Source organism: Meleagris gallopavo, chromosome 30 (genome assembly GCF_905368555.1).
Source record: "Meleagris gallopavo chromosome 30, MGAL_WU_HG_1.1, whole genome shotgun sequence".
NCBI classification, from domain to species: Eukaryota; Metazoa; Chordata; class Aves; order Galliformes; family Phasianidae; genus Meleagris; species Meleagris gallopavo.
The window spans coordinates 2087503-2105422 of record NC_139433.1 but is presented as its reverse complement, the minus strand read 5'-3'; the positions used below and the strand labels follow the sequence as shown (position 1 = coordinate 2105422).

Sequence of the window (17920 nt, the reverse complement as noted above, 5' to 3'; positions counted from 1 at the left end):
CTTCGGGCCATTCAGCCGTAGGAACGGAGAAGCGTTTATTTTATCGCTGTGCCCGCCCCATAACCTCCAACACGGACTCTTACTGGCAGCCCGGCGTCCCCAGAAGCACCGGTTCACTGGGGTGGAGGGACCTCTGCTGGTGCGGGGCTTAAATATTCCGTTCCTTCTCGTGGTCCCGTAGCTCTTGACCCATAGAACCCACAGCACTTCTCCACCGTACCCCTTGTGCAACACGTCCCTCGTGCATTCCTCGTGCAACGCGTCCCTGCTGTGCCGCCCGCGCAACGTGCCTGCTCAGCCATGCGAGGACTTTGACTGCTGGCTAATTAAGGAGCGCCCTAACGACCTAATGAGAGCTGCTGTGTTCTGCCACGTGTGTCTCTGCAGGTGCCACATCTGCTCTGCCCCCGTGTGCCACCGCAGCCCGTCACACAGCTTCTGCCGGCGTCCTGCAATGTCACCCCGCGCCAGCCCCGTTCCATCCTCCACGTGCCACCACGGCTCCGCAATGTCACCCCGCGCCACCACGGCCCCGCGGTGTCACAGCGTGCCAGCTCGGCGTTGTCACGCAGGCTCCGCTTCGTGCCACCTCTGCGCCCCGCAGCCCGGCGGTCTCCCGCAGTGCCACCCTCACGGCCACGCGGTGTCACCCCGCGCCAGCCTCGTTCCATCCTCCACGTGCCACCACGGCTCCGTAACGTCACCCCGCGCCACCACGCGGTGTCACCCCGCGCCAGCGCCGCTCCCGCAATGTCACCCCGCGCCGCCCCCCCCCAACACACGTGCGCGCGCTCCGGGCGGGGCGAGGCGCGTTCCCGCGCGGGGGAGTGCAGCTGAGGACAGCGGCGGTGCCGCCCCCCGCCCCTCCCCCCGCCCCCGCCCCCGGCCCGGCCCCGGCGCTCATTGTGCTCCTCACGCCGGCGGCCCAAGATGGCGGCGGCGCCGGAGAGCCCCGCGAGCCGCTCCCGACAATAGAGGGCGGCGCGGGGGGGTGGGAGCGCGGGTCCTCCCCGCCTTCCTGCGGCCCCGCACCGCCTCACCGCACCGCGCCGCGCCGCCCGGCCCCGGGCCCGGCCCCACCCCGCAGCGCGCGGCCGCCCCGTAGCATGGTGCGGGGCCTCCGGCTGCGCCATGGGCGAGCGGCTGGAGCTGCGCCTCAAGTCGCCGGTGGGAGCCGAGCCCGCCGTGTACCCGTGGCCGCTGCCCGTCTACGTGAGTACGGGGCGGGGGGGGGAGGTGCGGTGCGGCCCTTCGGGTTCAGCCGTCGGTCCGCCGTCGGCGCGTCGCGGTGTCCCCGTGTCACTTGTTTGTGCCTCCGCCGCCCGAGCGCTGCCGGCTCCGTGTCCGAGCGCCGAGCGCTGCTTTGCTTCCCACGTCCCTGTGCCCTGAGGGTCCCCGCATCCCGGCCCCGAGCGCTGCTCTCGTTGCCGTGGCCCGGCCCTGTGAGCTGTGTTCCCCGCGTTCCAAATCCCGAGTGCTGCCCCCGGTCCTCGTGTCGGTGCCCTGAGGGTCCCCGTGTCCCTGACCTGAGAGCCGTGTGACTTCAGTCCCCGTGTCCCAGCACTGAGCAGCGCCTTCGGTCCCTGTGTCCTACCGCTGTGGGTGCCATGTCCTGGTCCTAAGCAGTGTCCTTGGTCCCCGTGTCCCACCCTTGTGGGTGCCGTGTCCCAGCCCTAAGGAGTGCCCTCAGTCCCCATGTTCCTGAGCAGTGCCCTTGGTCCCCGTGTCCCTGCCCTGAGGGTGCCACGTCCCAGCCACAAGCAGTGTCCTTGGTCCCCGTGTCCCAACCCTGGGGATCCCCACGTCCCAGCCCTGAGCAGTGCCCTGGGGATCCCCATATCCCAGCCCTGAGCAGTGCCCTCAGTCCCCACATCCCATCTTTGGGGATCCCCACGTCCCACTCTTGTGGGTGCCACTTCCCAGCCCCAAGCAGTGTCCTTGGTCCCCATTTCCCACCCTCGGGGATCCCCACGTCCCAGCCCCACGCAGTACCCCCCCATCCCATCCCGGAGCTGTGCCTTCACCCCCTCCACATCCCATCACAGCGCAGCAGCAGCTCTGTGCGTGCAACACGTGTGCCAACCCACACGCACCCGCTCATATCATCCCCAACCCGAGCGCTGCTCTGTTCGGGGACGTGCCGGGCACAGCTGCGTGCTGCGATAGGAACGCATCGCTCCGGAGCCGCAGCTCCTATCTGCCCTTTGCAGTTCTGCCTCCCGCCTTCCCCTGCAATGGACTTCAGCACGGCGCCGTGCAGCCGCAGCTCCGTCATTCGTCTGCGCGCGCTGCGCTCAAATCCTCGGAAACTGAAAGTTACCGCCGCGACCGTTCGGTGCTCCCAGCGCTGCCAAAAGCGAACCCGCCAGCAGGAGCACGGCTCAGAGCTGCCGCACGGCACCAACGGGCTGATGTGCGTGCGCTGAACTTCTGACAGCTGTGGCAAAACGAGCCCTGAGCTGTGTGCACCCCCCCAGCCCCCCCCGTGTGTGTTATCGTGCTGTTTGCAGCGTGGGGAGTGCTTGGGAAATAAGGGTGTTTCAGATAAGGGAAATTAAGGCTTGCTGGCATAAGGAGTGATGATTTTTCGGTTAATTTAGGAGAAAACTTGTACTCTGAGGATGGTGGGGTCGTCCCCTCCCCCCGCCCCCCCCTGCTTCACCTCCAGTTGCTGCCAGGGCGACGTCCTTGCACAGCAGTGCTGCAGAACCTGACTGTCCAGCTTTGACCCCTCCAGGCACTGCAGCTGCCTCCCCGGTAACGTTGGAACCAGCAATGGTTCATCCAGAGCTGATCCATTCTTTCCTGCAGTTGGGTCTGTGACACAGACGCACGCAAACACACAGACGCAGCCGTTGCAGTGGTGGATGAACTCTGGAGCTTTGGCAATAAATTGTGTGCTTTGTGCTCCGTGTGCTGACACGGTGCTGAGCTGCGGCCCCGTTTTGGCTCAGCTCTGCTGGCAGCGGCTGCAGGCACTGCTGTGCTCCCTTTGACACAAACAGAGCATCTCTAAACCCATAGGAGGGGAGGTGGGATACCGGGGAAGGGGATGGCACACCTCCCCGGTTGGGTTTGGCTGCTGTCTGCTTCGGGGTTCTCAAAGATAGAGAGGAAAGCATGCAGTCCGTGCTGGGCTGAGCACAGTAGGCTGCGTTCCCACTGCAGCCCATATCTCCTCTGCTCCAAAACAAGCAGCACAGGCAGTGCAGCTTATCTCTAGAATGAACAAATCCCCTCCATTCCTACCAACCAGCATCAGCGGGATCTCTCAGCAGCGTGGGGAGCTCTGTAAACCCCCTCTTTCTTCCCCCACGTCACGCTGGGGCCGTGGGAGGAGAGCAGCAGTCCTCCCACCACCCCCTTACGGACACGAACTGACAGCGTGACTCCTTCCCTGCTCCTCTCGGAGGAAAGGCTGCGGTTTCCTCACCCAGGAGCTCCGGGTGCTGCTGAGTTGAGTCGTGCGGTGAGTAATCGCTGCTCATGACTCACGGGATATTTTCTGATGTTGACCTCTGTTTTTACGGCTGCCCCGCTTCATCGGAGCCGGGTGAGTGAGCGCTGCTGTGTGCGGTTTAACCCCTTGGCTCCCACGTGTCAGCCTGGAGCTCTGTCACAGACCAGAGGGATTGTATTGAAAATAAAAACAAACCACAGCGTGAGAGATACAGGCATGAAGAAGGGATGTATGTTATCTGCTTGGAGTAAGTGGAATTCCTGGTTCTGAGCGGTCTGGAATGATGCAAACTGGGGGTGGCATTGCAATATAAATGCAATGTGAGCGCAATATCAGGGCGCTGCGATGTAATGCAAACAGGTGTTGATATGCATGGCTTGGTGCTCATGCTGCACTTGTCCTTCTGACCCGGGTTACTCCGGAGGGTTGTGCTGAACTGCTTCACCCCCTGTGCTTGGTGCTGAGCATTTCGGAGGTTTGAAGGTGGAGGTGTGTGCCATGCTGGGTGGCTTCTGCCTGTGGGCCCCTCTGTGCAACCGGCCCCACCTGTTGTGTGCAGGAGAAAGAAAGGTGTGCTGCTGAAAAACCCAGCTCAGCTCCACAATCTGATCTGGCACTGTGTGCTTGAACCCCTCCGTGCTGAGCAGCGTGCAGAGCCTCGCAACTTCCGGACAGACCTTTGGCTGGCTGCTCTCTGCCCTGCATTGAATAGAATTCCCCAAAAGGTAACTGCAAACCTGCTGACCTGCCCTGCTGCTGTAGGGCAGTGCTTCAGGTTAGGTGTGACCACCTCCATCCCCATCTTCCAGCCTGGAAACCTCAGGGCTTTGCTCTGCCCCACAGGGACAGTCCCAGCTGAGGGAGGAGAGATGTCAGACCCCCAGCCCCCAGAGCTTTTGCTGTTGGGGGAGGAACAGAACACTGTGATAAGGCTGTGCTGTTTGTACAGGTGGAAGGGCACGTAGGATCCGTGCTTTGTTTTCCTGTTCTTTTTTGTTTGTTTTGTTTTTTTCACGGGTTTTATCCTGCTTTATCCATCTGGTGGGGCACGCAGCGTCACCGGAGGATTGTGCCATGATAATGCATATGGCTGCAGCCTGCTGTGGGGGGTTGAGTTGTGTGATCCTCCCAACCCGTACAGTCTGGAGTTTCTGAGTGTCACCCTTACAACAAAGCACAACTGTGGAGATGAACCTCGTGATGTAGTGGTCGGAGGCCCTGCTCATGGCTGGGCTTGGAGCTCTGTGATTCCTAAGGTCTCTTCCAACCCAACCATTCTATGATGACTCTCTGAATGGCAAACCTTACCGAAACCTTCTGGTGTGCAATGTCTGCCCGGGGAGGGTCGGGGTTCTTAATATCCAATTTTAAGAATGATTTCACGTGCAAAGAGCAGTGATGCTCTGGCACAGCTGCCCAGGGCATGGAGGGGTCACGGTGCCTGGAGGTGTTGATGAACTGCAGAGATGTGGCACTGCGGGATGTGGTCAGCGGGCATAGTGGGATGGACTGGGGATCTGAGAGATCTTTTCCAACCTTAAGGCTCTGACATGGGTTTAAGAGCACTGTTTTATGGTGCGTGGACACCTGCAGGGGTGGCCCTGTGCCCGCTGTCCCCAGCCACGTGCCTTTGGGGCGAGCTGATGGCGAGCAGCATCCCTGCACGCATGGGCTTCCCCTCTGCTCTTGTTCCGGCGGGGGGGGATGTGGGGGCTGTGTGTGAGCTGGTGGCTGAAAATATCTGTCTGGAAGCCAATGTTACAGCGTTTTCCCCTCCGCCCCGTGACTCACACGGCTGTACCGGGCGGCTCTGCCCACGGAGCCTCCCCACGCCCTGAGTAATTGCCCAGAAATTCGTTGTCGTCGGCGGTGGCGGCAAGGTTAGGGGATTTTCTCTGATTTCACCCAGGCTGTTGATGCAGCTTGTTGGGAAGTGTTTGTGGGGATGAGTCATTAATTAAAGAAACTTTGCTGGTGAAGAAAAAGGCTTGAATGCTCCAGCAGACTTCCTATTTCTCAACAGCCCGTTCTCAAAGCGTTCGGAGTGGCGGGAGCGAGCTGGCAAATCATTGACTCCGGCATTTCGACAGCGCTCGGGTTTCTCAGCTGCCTGGCAAATAAACAGCAAGAAATGACAGTGCTGGCATGGGTACAGCAACCTTGGGTACAGCCCTGGGTATGGCTGTGTCATGCAGCATGGCACTGGGTGCTCCCACAGCCACTCCTTGCTCCCCAGGGCCACTTTGCTTCTTGCCACCTCGGGGTGGGGGTTGCCAGGAGGGACAATCGCTGCTTGTTTGGGTTTCACAGTGGCTTTTGTTCCAAGCTCTGTCCCTGTTGGATGCTGTGTTAACCACGAGTTGGGCGAACGTGCGTCTTTTTTTCCCAGCGTTTCTATATGCAAACTAAAAATAGTTCTTTTGTATTGCATCTTAATGCCACGTGACTCTCCTTCTCGTGCAACTGAGAGCTCTTTGCAGCCTTCCAGTGCTTAGAGGGAGCTTGCGAATGGGAGGAGGAGGACTTTTTATGTGGGCAGATAGTTTTAAACCATCCCCCCTTGTCTTAACGCTAACAGAGGGGAGATTTAGGCCAGATATGAGGGGGGAGATTCTTTACCCAGGGGGTGCTGAGGGCCCGGCATTACCCAGAGCTGTGGGTGCCCCGTGCCTGGATGGGCCCTGGACAACCCAAGCTGGGGGTGGCACCCAGCCCATGGCAGGGCTGGGGCTGGGGGTGCTTTGGGGTCCCTTCCAACCCAACCTTGCTGTGATTCCATGGATCTGTAATCTTTGAGGACCATTCCAACCCAACTATTCCATGGCTCCGTGATCCTTAAGCCCAACTGTTCTGTTACCGTGTGCTTCCGTGATCTTTAAAGCCCCTTCCAACCAATTCCATGGTTCTGTGATTTTTAAGATCCCCTCCAACCCAACCATTCTGCGATTCCTATGGTGCTATGATCTTTAGGGGCCCTTCCAACCCAGCCATGCTGTGATTCCATCCTATCGAAAAACGTAAGTGGAAAGACAGCATAGCTGTTAAAGCTGGTGTTCTTTTCAAGGAGATGAGCGAGGATTCACGTCCCTGCCCTTGGCCCGAGCTCCAGTAATTCAAATTTATCTGCCTGAAACGCACCCATCAGTTACGTCCGGACGAAGCACTGAAAGCTCTCGGTGCGCTGAGGGAAATTCATGCCACCAAATGCAGCTCCAGCTCTTGTCCTTTGTGGCAGCCTAAATGTATGTGGAGATGATTATCCTTTCACGTCTCAGCGTTGTGAGTGACTTGTGTTCCTCCTGGGAGTTAGGCAAAATATCTTACCTCTCGGTATGCAGGATTTATGGGAAATGTAATCACCCTTCTCCCCAGACACCCATATGTCTACTTTTGTACTCTTCCTTTTTTCTTTTTAGCTCTTTCTTAATGCCTCCCTTTCTTTTTCTTGCTGCTTTGAGTTCACGTCTGTCTGTCTGATTAAAGCTTTTATCTGTAATGATCCAGACAAGGACCAGAAGCAGGATGCTTTTTTCCTTTCCCAGTGTGTTATTGCAGATTGATGGTCGCAAGGTATCTTGACTTATTTAAAATACCTTAGCTTCATTTATTTTCTCCTTTTAACAGAAGGCTCTGCAGAAGGAAGAGTTCATATCAGGTATCTGAACGTATTAGGAACGTAATGCATCATGGTAGTTATTAAAAGATAAGGCAATGCTTCCTCTGAAGAGGAACAAAAAATAAACCTGAATATACGGTGATGCTCACCACACATTTCTAGAGATACCAAATAGAGTAGCTGCTATTTTTAGGGCATAGAAGGTATGTTTTACAGCAGGAAACGATGGCTGTATAGATAGGAGAAGATCTATGAATAACAAAAATGTTTTTCTTATGGGTGAATGAGTGTTTCCTAAAAGTCTTCACTGCAAGGTTTGCTTGGTGCCAGACCAAAGGAAGTCCTGAGGATGGGTGAACAAAGCACTGGAAAGTTTGTTTGAACAAACAAGGAAAACTACAGAAAATCCTGAGTGTATTTCTTTGTGTAAAATACATAAAAGCTTTATGAACTTTAATGCTCTGATTGAAAGTAGAATAGTTAAGGTTGGATAAGACCACTGAGGCCATCTGGTCCCACTGTAGCATGAAGGGCAGTTTCCTGAGATTTGGGCATTGCAGGAGATGGGGTTTGGTTGTCCTTACAGCAGCTTTCTGACCCAAAGTGAGGCTGTGCCATGAGTTTCCAGCTTCACCAATGTCCACCATGGACGTGGGAAGCTGTTGGGTTTCAGGCAGAGGTGGCAGCAACTTTCCTGCACTTCTTCCTTGGTCGCCTTTGCCCCCAACGGTTTGCAGGTGTCCTTTGTATTTTGGTGGCAGGAGGGACATTGGAGGCGTTGAGGAAGAAGAGGTGGTCAGTACTGGGGCGATATGGGAGGGGGTTCCAAAACCTCGAGTCTTCTGCAGCCTCTGTGCAGAATTAAATGCAACTATGGAAAAAAGACAAAGAAACAACAAGTAGAAAAGCTGTAGTGTTTTGAAGAAGCCTGTCTTTAGAAAAGGGAAGAAAACTATTTTCAGTCCATACGAAGTGTTCAGGCTCTTAATGCAGCTCTGGGACGGCTGTTTGCTCCGACTGGAGGTAATTCTGAGCTCAGCTTTACGTGCAGGTTGGAGTTCCTGGCGGGGACGATGGCTGCTTTCCATTCTGCTCTCCGGTTACCGCTGGATGGGAGCGTTGTTTCTTCATTAACATACACCCATGGTTGCATAGAGGCCTGAACCTGGTGCTGCTATGAGAACTACTCGTACTGATGTCCTCTTTGTGCAACCAGAGGGTCGTCCTGGTGTGACTGTCCGTGTGGATATTCCTTCAGGCTCTTCTGCAGGATGTCTGCGTGTGAATATATTTATACAGCCCCCTCTACTTGCTATCATGGGAACCATTCCCTCCCGCATTCGTGCGGTGTCCGTAGCAACAGTTGTAATTGCTGTGTGCAAAGGCAAAACGGTTTTATTGTGGTTTAGGTACTGCAGTGAAAGTGGGAGTGCTAGTGGCAGCCAGACCCACAGCTGTCTTGTCTACGAATACCAGGGCTCATGGCATACAGGATTACCCAGATGAGTTTGGATTTTCTTATCTAATCCCTTCTTCGTTTCCTCACTTAAGGGAACAGCAGTAATTGTCTTCAGGGAAGGCTTTCTGTCCTCACCTCCCTTAGCATGAAGTTTGCTGCTTCATTTGCTGGCATGGAAGCTCAGTGTCCCTGTCCTGCTTTGGGATAAAATCAGATAACATGAAAAGTCTATCCATAAGTGTGATATACTGGAACAACTTTCCCTTTTCCTTACTCAGATTGTAACCAGTGTGAGGCAAGACCTAAAAATGCAAAGTGGGCACTGGTTATGATTGCAGCAGCTGGAAGTGCTTTGGGTTCTGCTTTTCACAAGACCTTTGTCCGCTGCTGTGCAGGACGTTGGAGGTGGACATGCTGCGGGCATGGATGCTGTGCTGTGCTGTAAATGAAGGTGATCCCTGGAGCACAGGGCTTGGGATCGTGTCCATGTGTGGATGCTGCACTGTTTCTGCTGTAGCTTGCCCTGCCTGCCTTGGTGTCTGGAAGAATGCTTATCATCCACCACAGATGGAAGAAACCTAAGGGACATTAAAGAGGCACTTGTCCTGCTAGTCTTCTGCAAGATTGATTGGCTTTTCCTAATCCATCTTTTTGATCTCTGCTAGCCATCTTGTCCCCAGCTGTAACATCCTCTCCTTTGGATTTATGGATGCTGTCTGCAGACAGGGCTGCAGCTTCAGGCAGCTGAGCAGTGCTTCAAATGGGCTGCTGAGACTGACCACCTTCATTAGGCAAATTCAATAAGATCACAGCACTTGTAGGTCAAAGTCTGGCGGCCAGAACAAATCCTGAGTGGAGTCAGTGTTTAGTTCTTGGAAGCTGGTGTTGCATGGTGAAATGTAGAACTTTTTAAAGCGATCCTTAAAAAACACACGAGTGTCACCATTGATGAATTTTTCACTAGCTTGTGTCAGGCTTTGTTTTTTTTCTGACTTGTTCAGATTTATCTGTTGGACAGTGCAAAGCTGGGAGGTCTCCTCCTCCTATGTTGCAAATGTGGGAGGCTTGCTTGCACCTCTGCAGAGCTGGTATAGTCACCTCGCTTGTTCTGGGAGAGGAAATGAGGTCTGGTGAGTAAAAGGGCCAATGGGCTCTAAAGGTGAGAACTGCTATTTTTTTGTGCGGCAGTTCAGTTTGGGCAGTCAGCCTTGAGTTCCTATCTGTGATAATTAGATAAGGAACCTTCACGTCCTTTGCACAGTGCTTTGAGATCTGCTGATAGAAAACCCACCAACTTTCTTTTCCCCCCTATGACCACACCCAGGATTTAAAACTTTAGTTCTCATGGTTTGGGCTGTTGCTGCCTTAAGGAATTATCCCATAACTGCCATTAAGATCTCCTAAGAGATGTCAACTTGAAAGATAAAGCAACCAAAGCAGCCTCACCTCATGTAGGAGGTGTTTGCTATGACATTACCTCCAGCAGCCAACTGATGTTGTGACACCAACACAACCACTGGCGGTTTTTTGCTCCTGCACCTGTAGGGTGTTATGCAAAAACTCCTGATTCAGTCCTTCCAGTTGTAGTGATGGATGGAGAAATCCATCTCAGGGCTGGAGCTGCTCACTTGTGCTGCTGAGGCATCTCCATTGCTCCCTATACAAAACTACACTCTTATAAATGACTTTTGAAAAAGTATCTGCTTTCTTTCCATTATTTTTCCCCTGAGATTTCTTGGCAAAAACTTGAATTTTCTCTGGGAGCTCACATTTTAATTTTAGATTGAATGTTGAGGTTGAAAATAAGAACCTTTTATAATACATTTCAGCCAGGCAGGATTGGCTGTAATAACTTCTAAGGTATGTTTATTTTTTTATTATTATTATTTGAAACAACAACAAAACTTGTTACGAACAGCTCTGGGCACATTCAGTTCCTGTAGACAACATCTCAGAGAGCACGCACTGAGGAGATAAGGCCTCACCCCGTGGAGCAGTGCCATTCCTGCGGCCCTGCAGATCCACACTGGGGCCCGAGAGCCCCTCAGGCTGTACGATATTTACAGAGAGCACAGCCTGAGCCTGTGGTCGGCATGTTGGGGCCTGGGCCTACACAGTATACTGGGGCCTGGGCCTATAGGCAGCACTTAAAGGCCTGGGCCTACACAGTATTGGGACCAGGGCCTACACAGTACACAGAGGCCTGGGCTTACACAGTACATTGGGGCTTGGGCCTGTAGGCAGCGCTTCGAGGCCTGGGCCTACGCAGCATGCTGGGGCCTGGGCCTGTAGGTAGCATGTGAAGGTCTGGGCCTACACAGTACTGGGGCCTACACAGTATTGAGGCCTGCACAGCACACTGAGGCCTGGGCCTATGCAGTACAGTGAGGCCTGGGCCTGCAAGTCAAGGCCTGGGCCCACACAGCACGTGGGGCCTGGATCTATACAACATATAGGGGCCTGGGTCCACACAGCACACTGGGCCCATTTCTCCCTCACCAATGGAGGGAGAAGGGCCTGGAGCCACGGTGGGGGTGAGTTGGGCTCCTCTGTGATCATGGCTCCAAGCTGCTGAAGCTGAAGGAGCGTTTGGACAGCACTTGAAGGGGTTGGGTTTGGATTTTGGCTGGTGCTGGACCTAGGAGTTGGACTTGGTGATCTGTGTGGGTTCTTTCCAACGTGGAATGTTCTATGATTTTGTGATTAAGAGCTTCAGACCAAGATCATAGAATTGTCATAGAATGGCCTGGGTTGAACAGGACCTCGAAGATCATCTGGTTTCAACCTCCCTGTTGTGAGCAGGGTCACCAACCACCACACCAGGCTGCCCAGAACCAAGTCCAGCCTGGCCTTGGTGATGTGCTGTGCTGTGGTGGTCAGGCAGGGCAGGAATCTTCATCATCAGGAACTGCATCCCGGCCCTCCCAGCCTGTTCTCCCAATGGGCTTGCAAACAGAGCAGGTTCAAGCACCAAGTTCTATGCGTAGAGGTCCCAAAGCAGTGCTTTTGCTCCTAAGAGTGGTGGGCAGCGCAGGTGCTGTGCAGGCAGCTTGTGCTCATGGTGAGGTTTCTGCTCACCTTGACTCTTGCTTTGTGGGAGTACAACAATGTGAGCACAGGTGGGACGGCTGGCTCTTGCTGAAAGTTATCTTTGTTAAATCTTACTGCCCTAGCATTGAAATGGAGCCATGAGTGGCCTCTGTGTAATCTTTATTTCTTCCTCCTCCATTTTGTGCTTTGAACAAATGTTAGATCTTTTCAAGACTTGCATGAGATCTTGGGAGCTTGTCCACCCGGACAAAGCATATTGGAGAGAATGGTAAATTGGTAAGTGTTCCAACATGAGCAACTTAGCTGCAGTCGATGTGGAACCTTTTCCAGCTTTGTTGCTGCTAGATAAAACACTAGCTGAACTCTAAAGGCCCCTTCTGGCAGGAATTGCAGAGGAGGAGTGAGGTTGCTTTACTCAAACCACTTGCTGGAACTGTCTCTATAGATATGCATTATGATATTTATTTTTTAACTCAAGACAAAGGAATCTGTTAAATAAGCATTTTTGGTCATTTATAGGGGCGTTTTCTTGAAGACTATAGGACACGGGGTTCCATTTGCAAGCTCTCACTGAGCTTGCAAAGCAGTCAGTGGAGAATGTAACTTCTTCAGGGAAAAAGGTTATATGGCAGCAGAAGCGTGAATTCACTTTTCCGGTATAATGTGCTTATGTTGATAAACCATATTCTTACTATTCAGGAACACAGTTTACTGGGAGAGCTAGATCATCCCGGGGGGTTTATACTGTGATAATCTATGTGTAGTGAAAGGTGGAAATTCATAGGGGATGTTTATGGATGAGCTGACTGTCTTGGGCTATTTTTGTACTGTGCAGATAAGAAATAAAGAGACAGGAGAGCCCTCCTCCTGCATGCCTTTCTTCTTTACATGTGCATTTACAGAGCACGTTCCCATTGAATTACTTCCCTGTTTTCTAGGCTAAGCAGTACTGGTACAGTTATTTGCTCAATGCTTCACGTTGGCTGCCTGTTTATTGGTGCTGCTGGTTGCAGCTGGATGTGGGCCATGCAGGGCCGTACACAAACCCATGGACTGGAAGGTGCAGGGCTGTTGGCACAGCTCGCCATGTTAGCACGGGGTGTGCTGTAGCATTGGCATGTTGGGATGGAACCAAGGGAAGTTGACACCTGGGCCACTCCATGTTGAAAGCCATGTATCCTGACTACCATTGGGTTGTCAGCTTCTCCTTTTTGAGCATTTTGTTTTTCCCATGTGACCCCTTGATAAACAGAGTTATTTCTTTTTGTTTGGATAATTTGAGTTTTTCCTAGTACAATAGGAAGTGTTGTTTCTTACCTCTGTCATAACAGACTTAAGAAATGTTTGCCTACTTCTGCTCCTGAATCATGCAATCTTTATCCAGGTATGTAGGGTGCGAGTTTCTGGAAGGAGAACTTCTACAGCATCCTGAGTACATAGGCTGGGAAGTCTGCTCCGTTGTGTGTATGTGAAAGCTGTGATGCAGATGGGGAAAGGGTTCTGTTTGACTTCAATCAAAATAATCCACAGCTACTTCTGTCGTCTCTCTGTTGGTGTTTCTCTTCTTCCATTCCCTCCCCTTCCCCAGTCCATTTCCTGTGGTAGCTCTGTAGGGATTACATGTCTGCAGCAGATGAGGGAATTTGGGAAAGTGAGCCTGTACCCTTCTAACACTGGAAGGTCCTGGATCCCAGGCTTCTAATTAAAAGGTCAAAGCCACTTTAAGAAGTGTCTAAATATATCCTAAACTGTGTGGATGAGCTCTGGTAGCTATGGCTTCATGTGATAAATACAACAAGATATATAGAACACCTTCATCTTTCCAAAATAAGACTTTTTTCATAGCATGGTGCATGTATGTGCACTACATGGGCTTTTGGGGCACGTGCTTGAAGTAACTTGTGACATGTGTTTCTGGTTCAGTTGTGTAAACTGCCAAAGTAATGGTCTCATTTGGATTGATTTAAGGGTTCAGGTGGCAATCAAGTCTTCCTTCCCTTTTATGCTTGTCACCTGTGTCATGAACAAGACTGCAATTCCTGTAATCTTCTAAAAAACAGCACACCTGTTGTCTCTCTGAAAATATCTATTTTTTTTTGCTTTATTTCAGGACAAACACCATGATGCTGCTCATGAAATCATTGAGACAATTCGGTGAGTGTTCGGTGCAGACTGGAACCCTTTCTTGTGCATGACTTCATCACAGTGAGTGGGCACCTTAGCATATAAAGGAGAGCAGCAGGTTTTCGTGGTTGGATGGTGCAGATGAAACACGGAGCAGGGTCCTGCCTGCATGGCCACCCGAGCTTGGAGCCTGGTCATCCCATATGGCCTAGCAAGCTGCTCCCAGCATGAGTGGGAAAGCTCAGCAGTATTGCTGATAACATCACTCATGTAGATGAGATCATAATATTTGACCACAGTCTGTGGTAGGAGGGAATGTGCAGGTGCCATGCTGGAGGCTGGAGCTCAAGCTTTTTGTTTTTTAAGAAGAAATGTTCTTTTTCCAACTGCAAAGCTGCCCTGCTGCTGTTTCTTCCAGCTCACTCGTGCTGATGCTGGTGAAGTTTTGTGCCTGGGGAGCACATGGTGTGCTTTGTAGGTGTGATTATGGGGAAGATGGGGCTGGAAGCGATTGCCAGAGTCCTCTGTGCTGCTTTCAGTGCTCTTTTCAGTGCTGTGCTACCTGTAGGCAAGAGGGGGCTTGTGTAAGAAAGCAATTGGGCCAAAGAGGTGTTTCACAACCATCTTACAAGCATGATTGCAGTGCAAGTGGGCTGTTAGAAGGCTTCCTTGCAGCCTTTTGCCTCCCTTGTGCTCAGTGACCACAGCATGGTTATGAAAGCACTGAGTGAAAGAATGCAGAGAACTGTCAATCTCTTTGGGTAAGCAGCTGTTGGCTGCCCATTTGCCTAATGTAAGAGAAAAATTGGGAAATTGTTGTAAATTTTGTAAATTTGGGGGAAGGTAGATATTCACCGGAAGACAGTCAGGCATTGGTATCAAATGGGGATTTCTATTTTTTAATTTGTGTTTTTATTTAGTAAGGGTGAATCAGGCAGAAGGAATCAGAACAGCTGGATCTCTTGTTGTGCTTTTTCACCATTATAAAGTGTGCATCGTGGTGCAAGGAGAGGAAATGCTGCCATTCCCATTTCTGTCCTTCCTATGGCGTGCACTGAGTTACTGTGGTGATGGTAGCTCTTCCCTGCTTTGCTGTTTTTGGAGGAAAGTTTGTGCAAAGCCAGTGTGGCTTTTCAGATGCCTTTGAAAAGAATTCACCATCCTCCCATATTTTGAGAGCAGAAACCTCATCTGCGAGCTGCCATTGTCAGATGCAGTGCCAGTGGGGCTGAGCTCTCCCCTCCTAATGGCAGCAGCATTTGGGCTTTGTTAATTCAGCACAAGGAAGAGATCTTTTATCAAAATTACCTTGGCAAATCTGTCTTGGGTTGGGTCATGTCAAGTGTAAAAGCAGCTGAAATGGCTGGTGGTGGTTGTCCAGGCTGCTGGAGGAGAGGTCTTCTCCACCCTCCCCTTTGTCAAAGCTGTTACAGTGTCAGTTTTGTTAAAAATCCTTTCAAAATACTGCACTTTTCTTTTTATTTTTCTTTCTTTTTTTTTTTTTTTGCATTATGCTTTATGTTAGATTAGCATCAGCTATAGCTTTGGGTTTTTTCAGATGCACTCAATACACTTATCACCTCAATTTGAAGCTGTGCCATTTCCAGTGCTTTATACCACTGCCAATGTCTACAGGCACCTCGCTGGTTTTTCAACACAAATATGGACTCTTGCAGCTTTCCAATTAGCATTTTGTGCTGTCTGCCTTCCTCCTAACAGTACTGTGAGCTTTCATGTCTGCAGCAGCGTTCTGTCTCAATGTATAGCAATGCCAGTCTAGAACTGAGACAGACTGCCTTATTATAGCTATTTGGAAATGTTGTTTTTATTCTGTTCCTTCTCTCTTTCCAGGTGGGTCTGTGAAGAAATCCCAGATCTCAAGCTTGCTATGGAAAACTACGTTCTAATTGACTATGACACAAAAAGGTGAGCAAAGAATACTTGTTCCCAGCAGGAGGACAGGCCAGCATGGTTTGCAGTGAATCCGTTGCTATCTGGTTATTCTTAGACACTACGAACCAAAGTTTTCTTCTGGAGCTGGCAAAGCTATTTTGGTAGGAAATGTGTAACAGAAATATTGGCAAAGGCTGTTGGATGAAGGACATAATAGGAAACTGCGTACGGCAGAGAGTTGAGCTCTGCTGTGTACGTTGGAATTACTCACTGCAAAACAATGATCGGTATCTGAGCTGTTGGACTGCATCCAGCCTCAGCGAGCTGAATGGCACCGAGGTTTCTACTTCTGTAGTAACTCAGAATTCCTGTTTAGAAAGCTGCATGCCAGAGCTGTCTGTCAGCGCTGTGTCCTTCTCCTGCCAGGGCTGTGGGAGCTGAACCTCCCCCTTCCTCCTCCGTTCAGTGTTCAGAACGAGCGCGATGCTGTTTGGGTGGGGAATAAATTAAAAGGCAAACCATTCCTACTGCTCTCTTGGGCAGCCAGAATTAGTTGGAGCTTCTTATGTCTGCGTGTGAGTGCCTGTTCCACACAGAGCTGCAAATGAATGTATAGTGTGTGCTGTTCTCCTTCATAGAATGGCCTGGGTTGCAAAGGAGCACAGCGCTCATCCAGTCCCAACCCCCTGCTGTGTGCAGGTCGCCAACCAGCAGCCCAGGCTGCCCAGAGCCACATCCAGCCTGGCCTTGAATGCCTGCAGGGATGGGGCATCCACAGCCTCCTTGGGCAACCTGTTCCAGTGCCTCACCACCCTCTGGGTGAAAAACTTCCTCCTAATATCCAACCTAAACCTCCCCTGTCTCAGTTTAAGACCATTCCACCTTGTCCAATCTGTCCCCCCTGTCCACCTTGGGGCTGGCAGGGGCAGACCCTCAGCCTGCAGCATCTCTTGGGGTGAGTCTGCATGCACTGAGGCAGGAAAGAGCTGTGACCCCCTGTAAAGGAAAGAAAGAGCTGTAGCATGCAGAGACCTCCCTAATTGCTTACGTGGGGAAAAACAGAATTCATTCAAGTCGTGCATAGGGGGAAAACTGCAGTTATTCAAGTCCACAGCATGGCTAAACTCGTAGATTGAGGATTGCGGATGAAACTCCATCCCTTTGTAAGTCATCCCTGGTTATAATCCCGAGCCCCACGCAGGTACTGCTATCATGATCTGCTTAAGGTGTTTTTGCTCCTCTCCATTTCATTTTAACTGCTTGATTGCAGTGCCACTTCTTTCTATATCCCCTGGTCCCCACTTCTTGGTTCAGAGGTGGCCATGATTTGATTATCTTGGTCCCATAACTCCTTATTTGTTTTATTATTGGTTTGTTTTTTTATTTTATAGAATCTGGTTATGTAATCCTGATTTCCTAGCAATATCTTTTCCTCCCTGGCATGAGATGAATTTTTTTTTAATCCTCTAAGCTTCTGCCATGGAGGCATCTGGCGACAGTGACTGTAATCCTGAGCAACCCATGAAGCAGTCACTGCCATGAAGTGCTGATTATAGAGCCATTCCGGATGGAAAAGTCCTTTAAGATCATCATGGCCAGCATTCACCTCCCACCACCACTGCTCACCACCACTGTCCCTAAGTACTCCAGTGGAGCAAAGGAGAACAGCACACAGACACCTTGCATTCCTGTGTGTCTGCATGGAGGAAAAGAAGGGGCGAGCAAGGAGAACAGCAAGCTGTCTCATCAATCAGAGCTTAAGTTTAATTATTTTCCTGTTCACTAAGGGAACTAACATTATATGAACGTTCAGCTTCCAAAATGGAAGTGCCTTTCTTCTTTCCACGGCGCAAGCAGGTTGCACAACTTGTTGCTTCTTTGTCACGAACTGCTGCTCCTCTGGGAGGTCACAGAAAGCAAACTACGCAGTGTCCTAAAGCTGTGCAAGTAATTACATGTTCTGCATGTAGATAGATCAGCTTCTGTGATGACATTAGGGCTGAAAGTTGTACCTCCAAGCTCACCTTTTGCCCTTCTCTTGTAACCTGTGCCTTCTCCCCGCAGCTTTGAAAGCATGCAGCGGCTGTGTGACAAGTACAACCGCGCCATCGACAGCATCCATCAGCTGGTATGTATTGGCCACTGCTGTGCCACGGTGCTTGTCTCACTGCTTTGGGCTCACGTGTAGTGAATAACATCTAAAAACCATCAGGTTTTTAGAGCACTGGGTTGTGTGGTGTGATCTGGTGGTGTCACTGGTGCTTCAGTGCTTCCATTCTTACGGAGGTTTAAGTTTTTTGTTAAACGATCTCTCCTT

The 17920-nt window shown here is 51.3% G+C and overlaps 1 protein-coding gene across 3 annotated transcripts in view; it reads left to right on the top strand.

The window, feature by feature from the left end:
* Positions 1-887: 887 nt before the first annotated feature.
* Positions 888-17920, top strand: part of DOT1L (DOT1 like histone lysine methyltransferase) — a 56061-nt gene continuing 39028 nt past the window's right edge. The window contains exons 1-4 of one of the 3 annotated variants that reach the window (XM_085211978.1): positions 888-1212; positions 13697-13740; positions 15562-15636; positions 17668-17731. In XM_085211978.1, coding sequence (XP_085068104.1) covers positions 1132-1212; positions 13697-13740; positions 15562-15636; positions 17668-17731 — 264 coding nt within the window. In that variant the 5' untranslated portion in view covers positions 888-1131. Of the gene's footprint in view, positions 1213-2487; positions 3470-3493; positions 3554-13696; positions 13741-15561; positions 15637-17667; positions 17732-17920 lie in introns of those variants that run through there. The other 2 variants (XM_085211980.1, XM_085211979.1) reach the window with 2 other exon arrangements.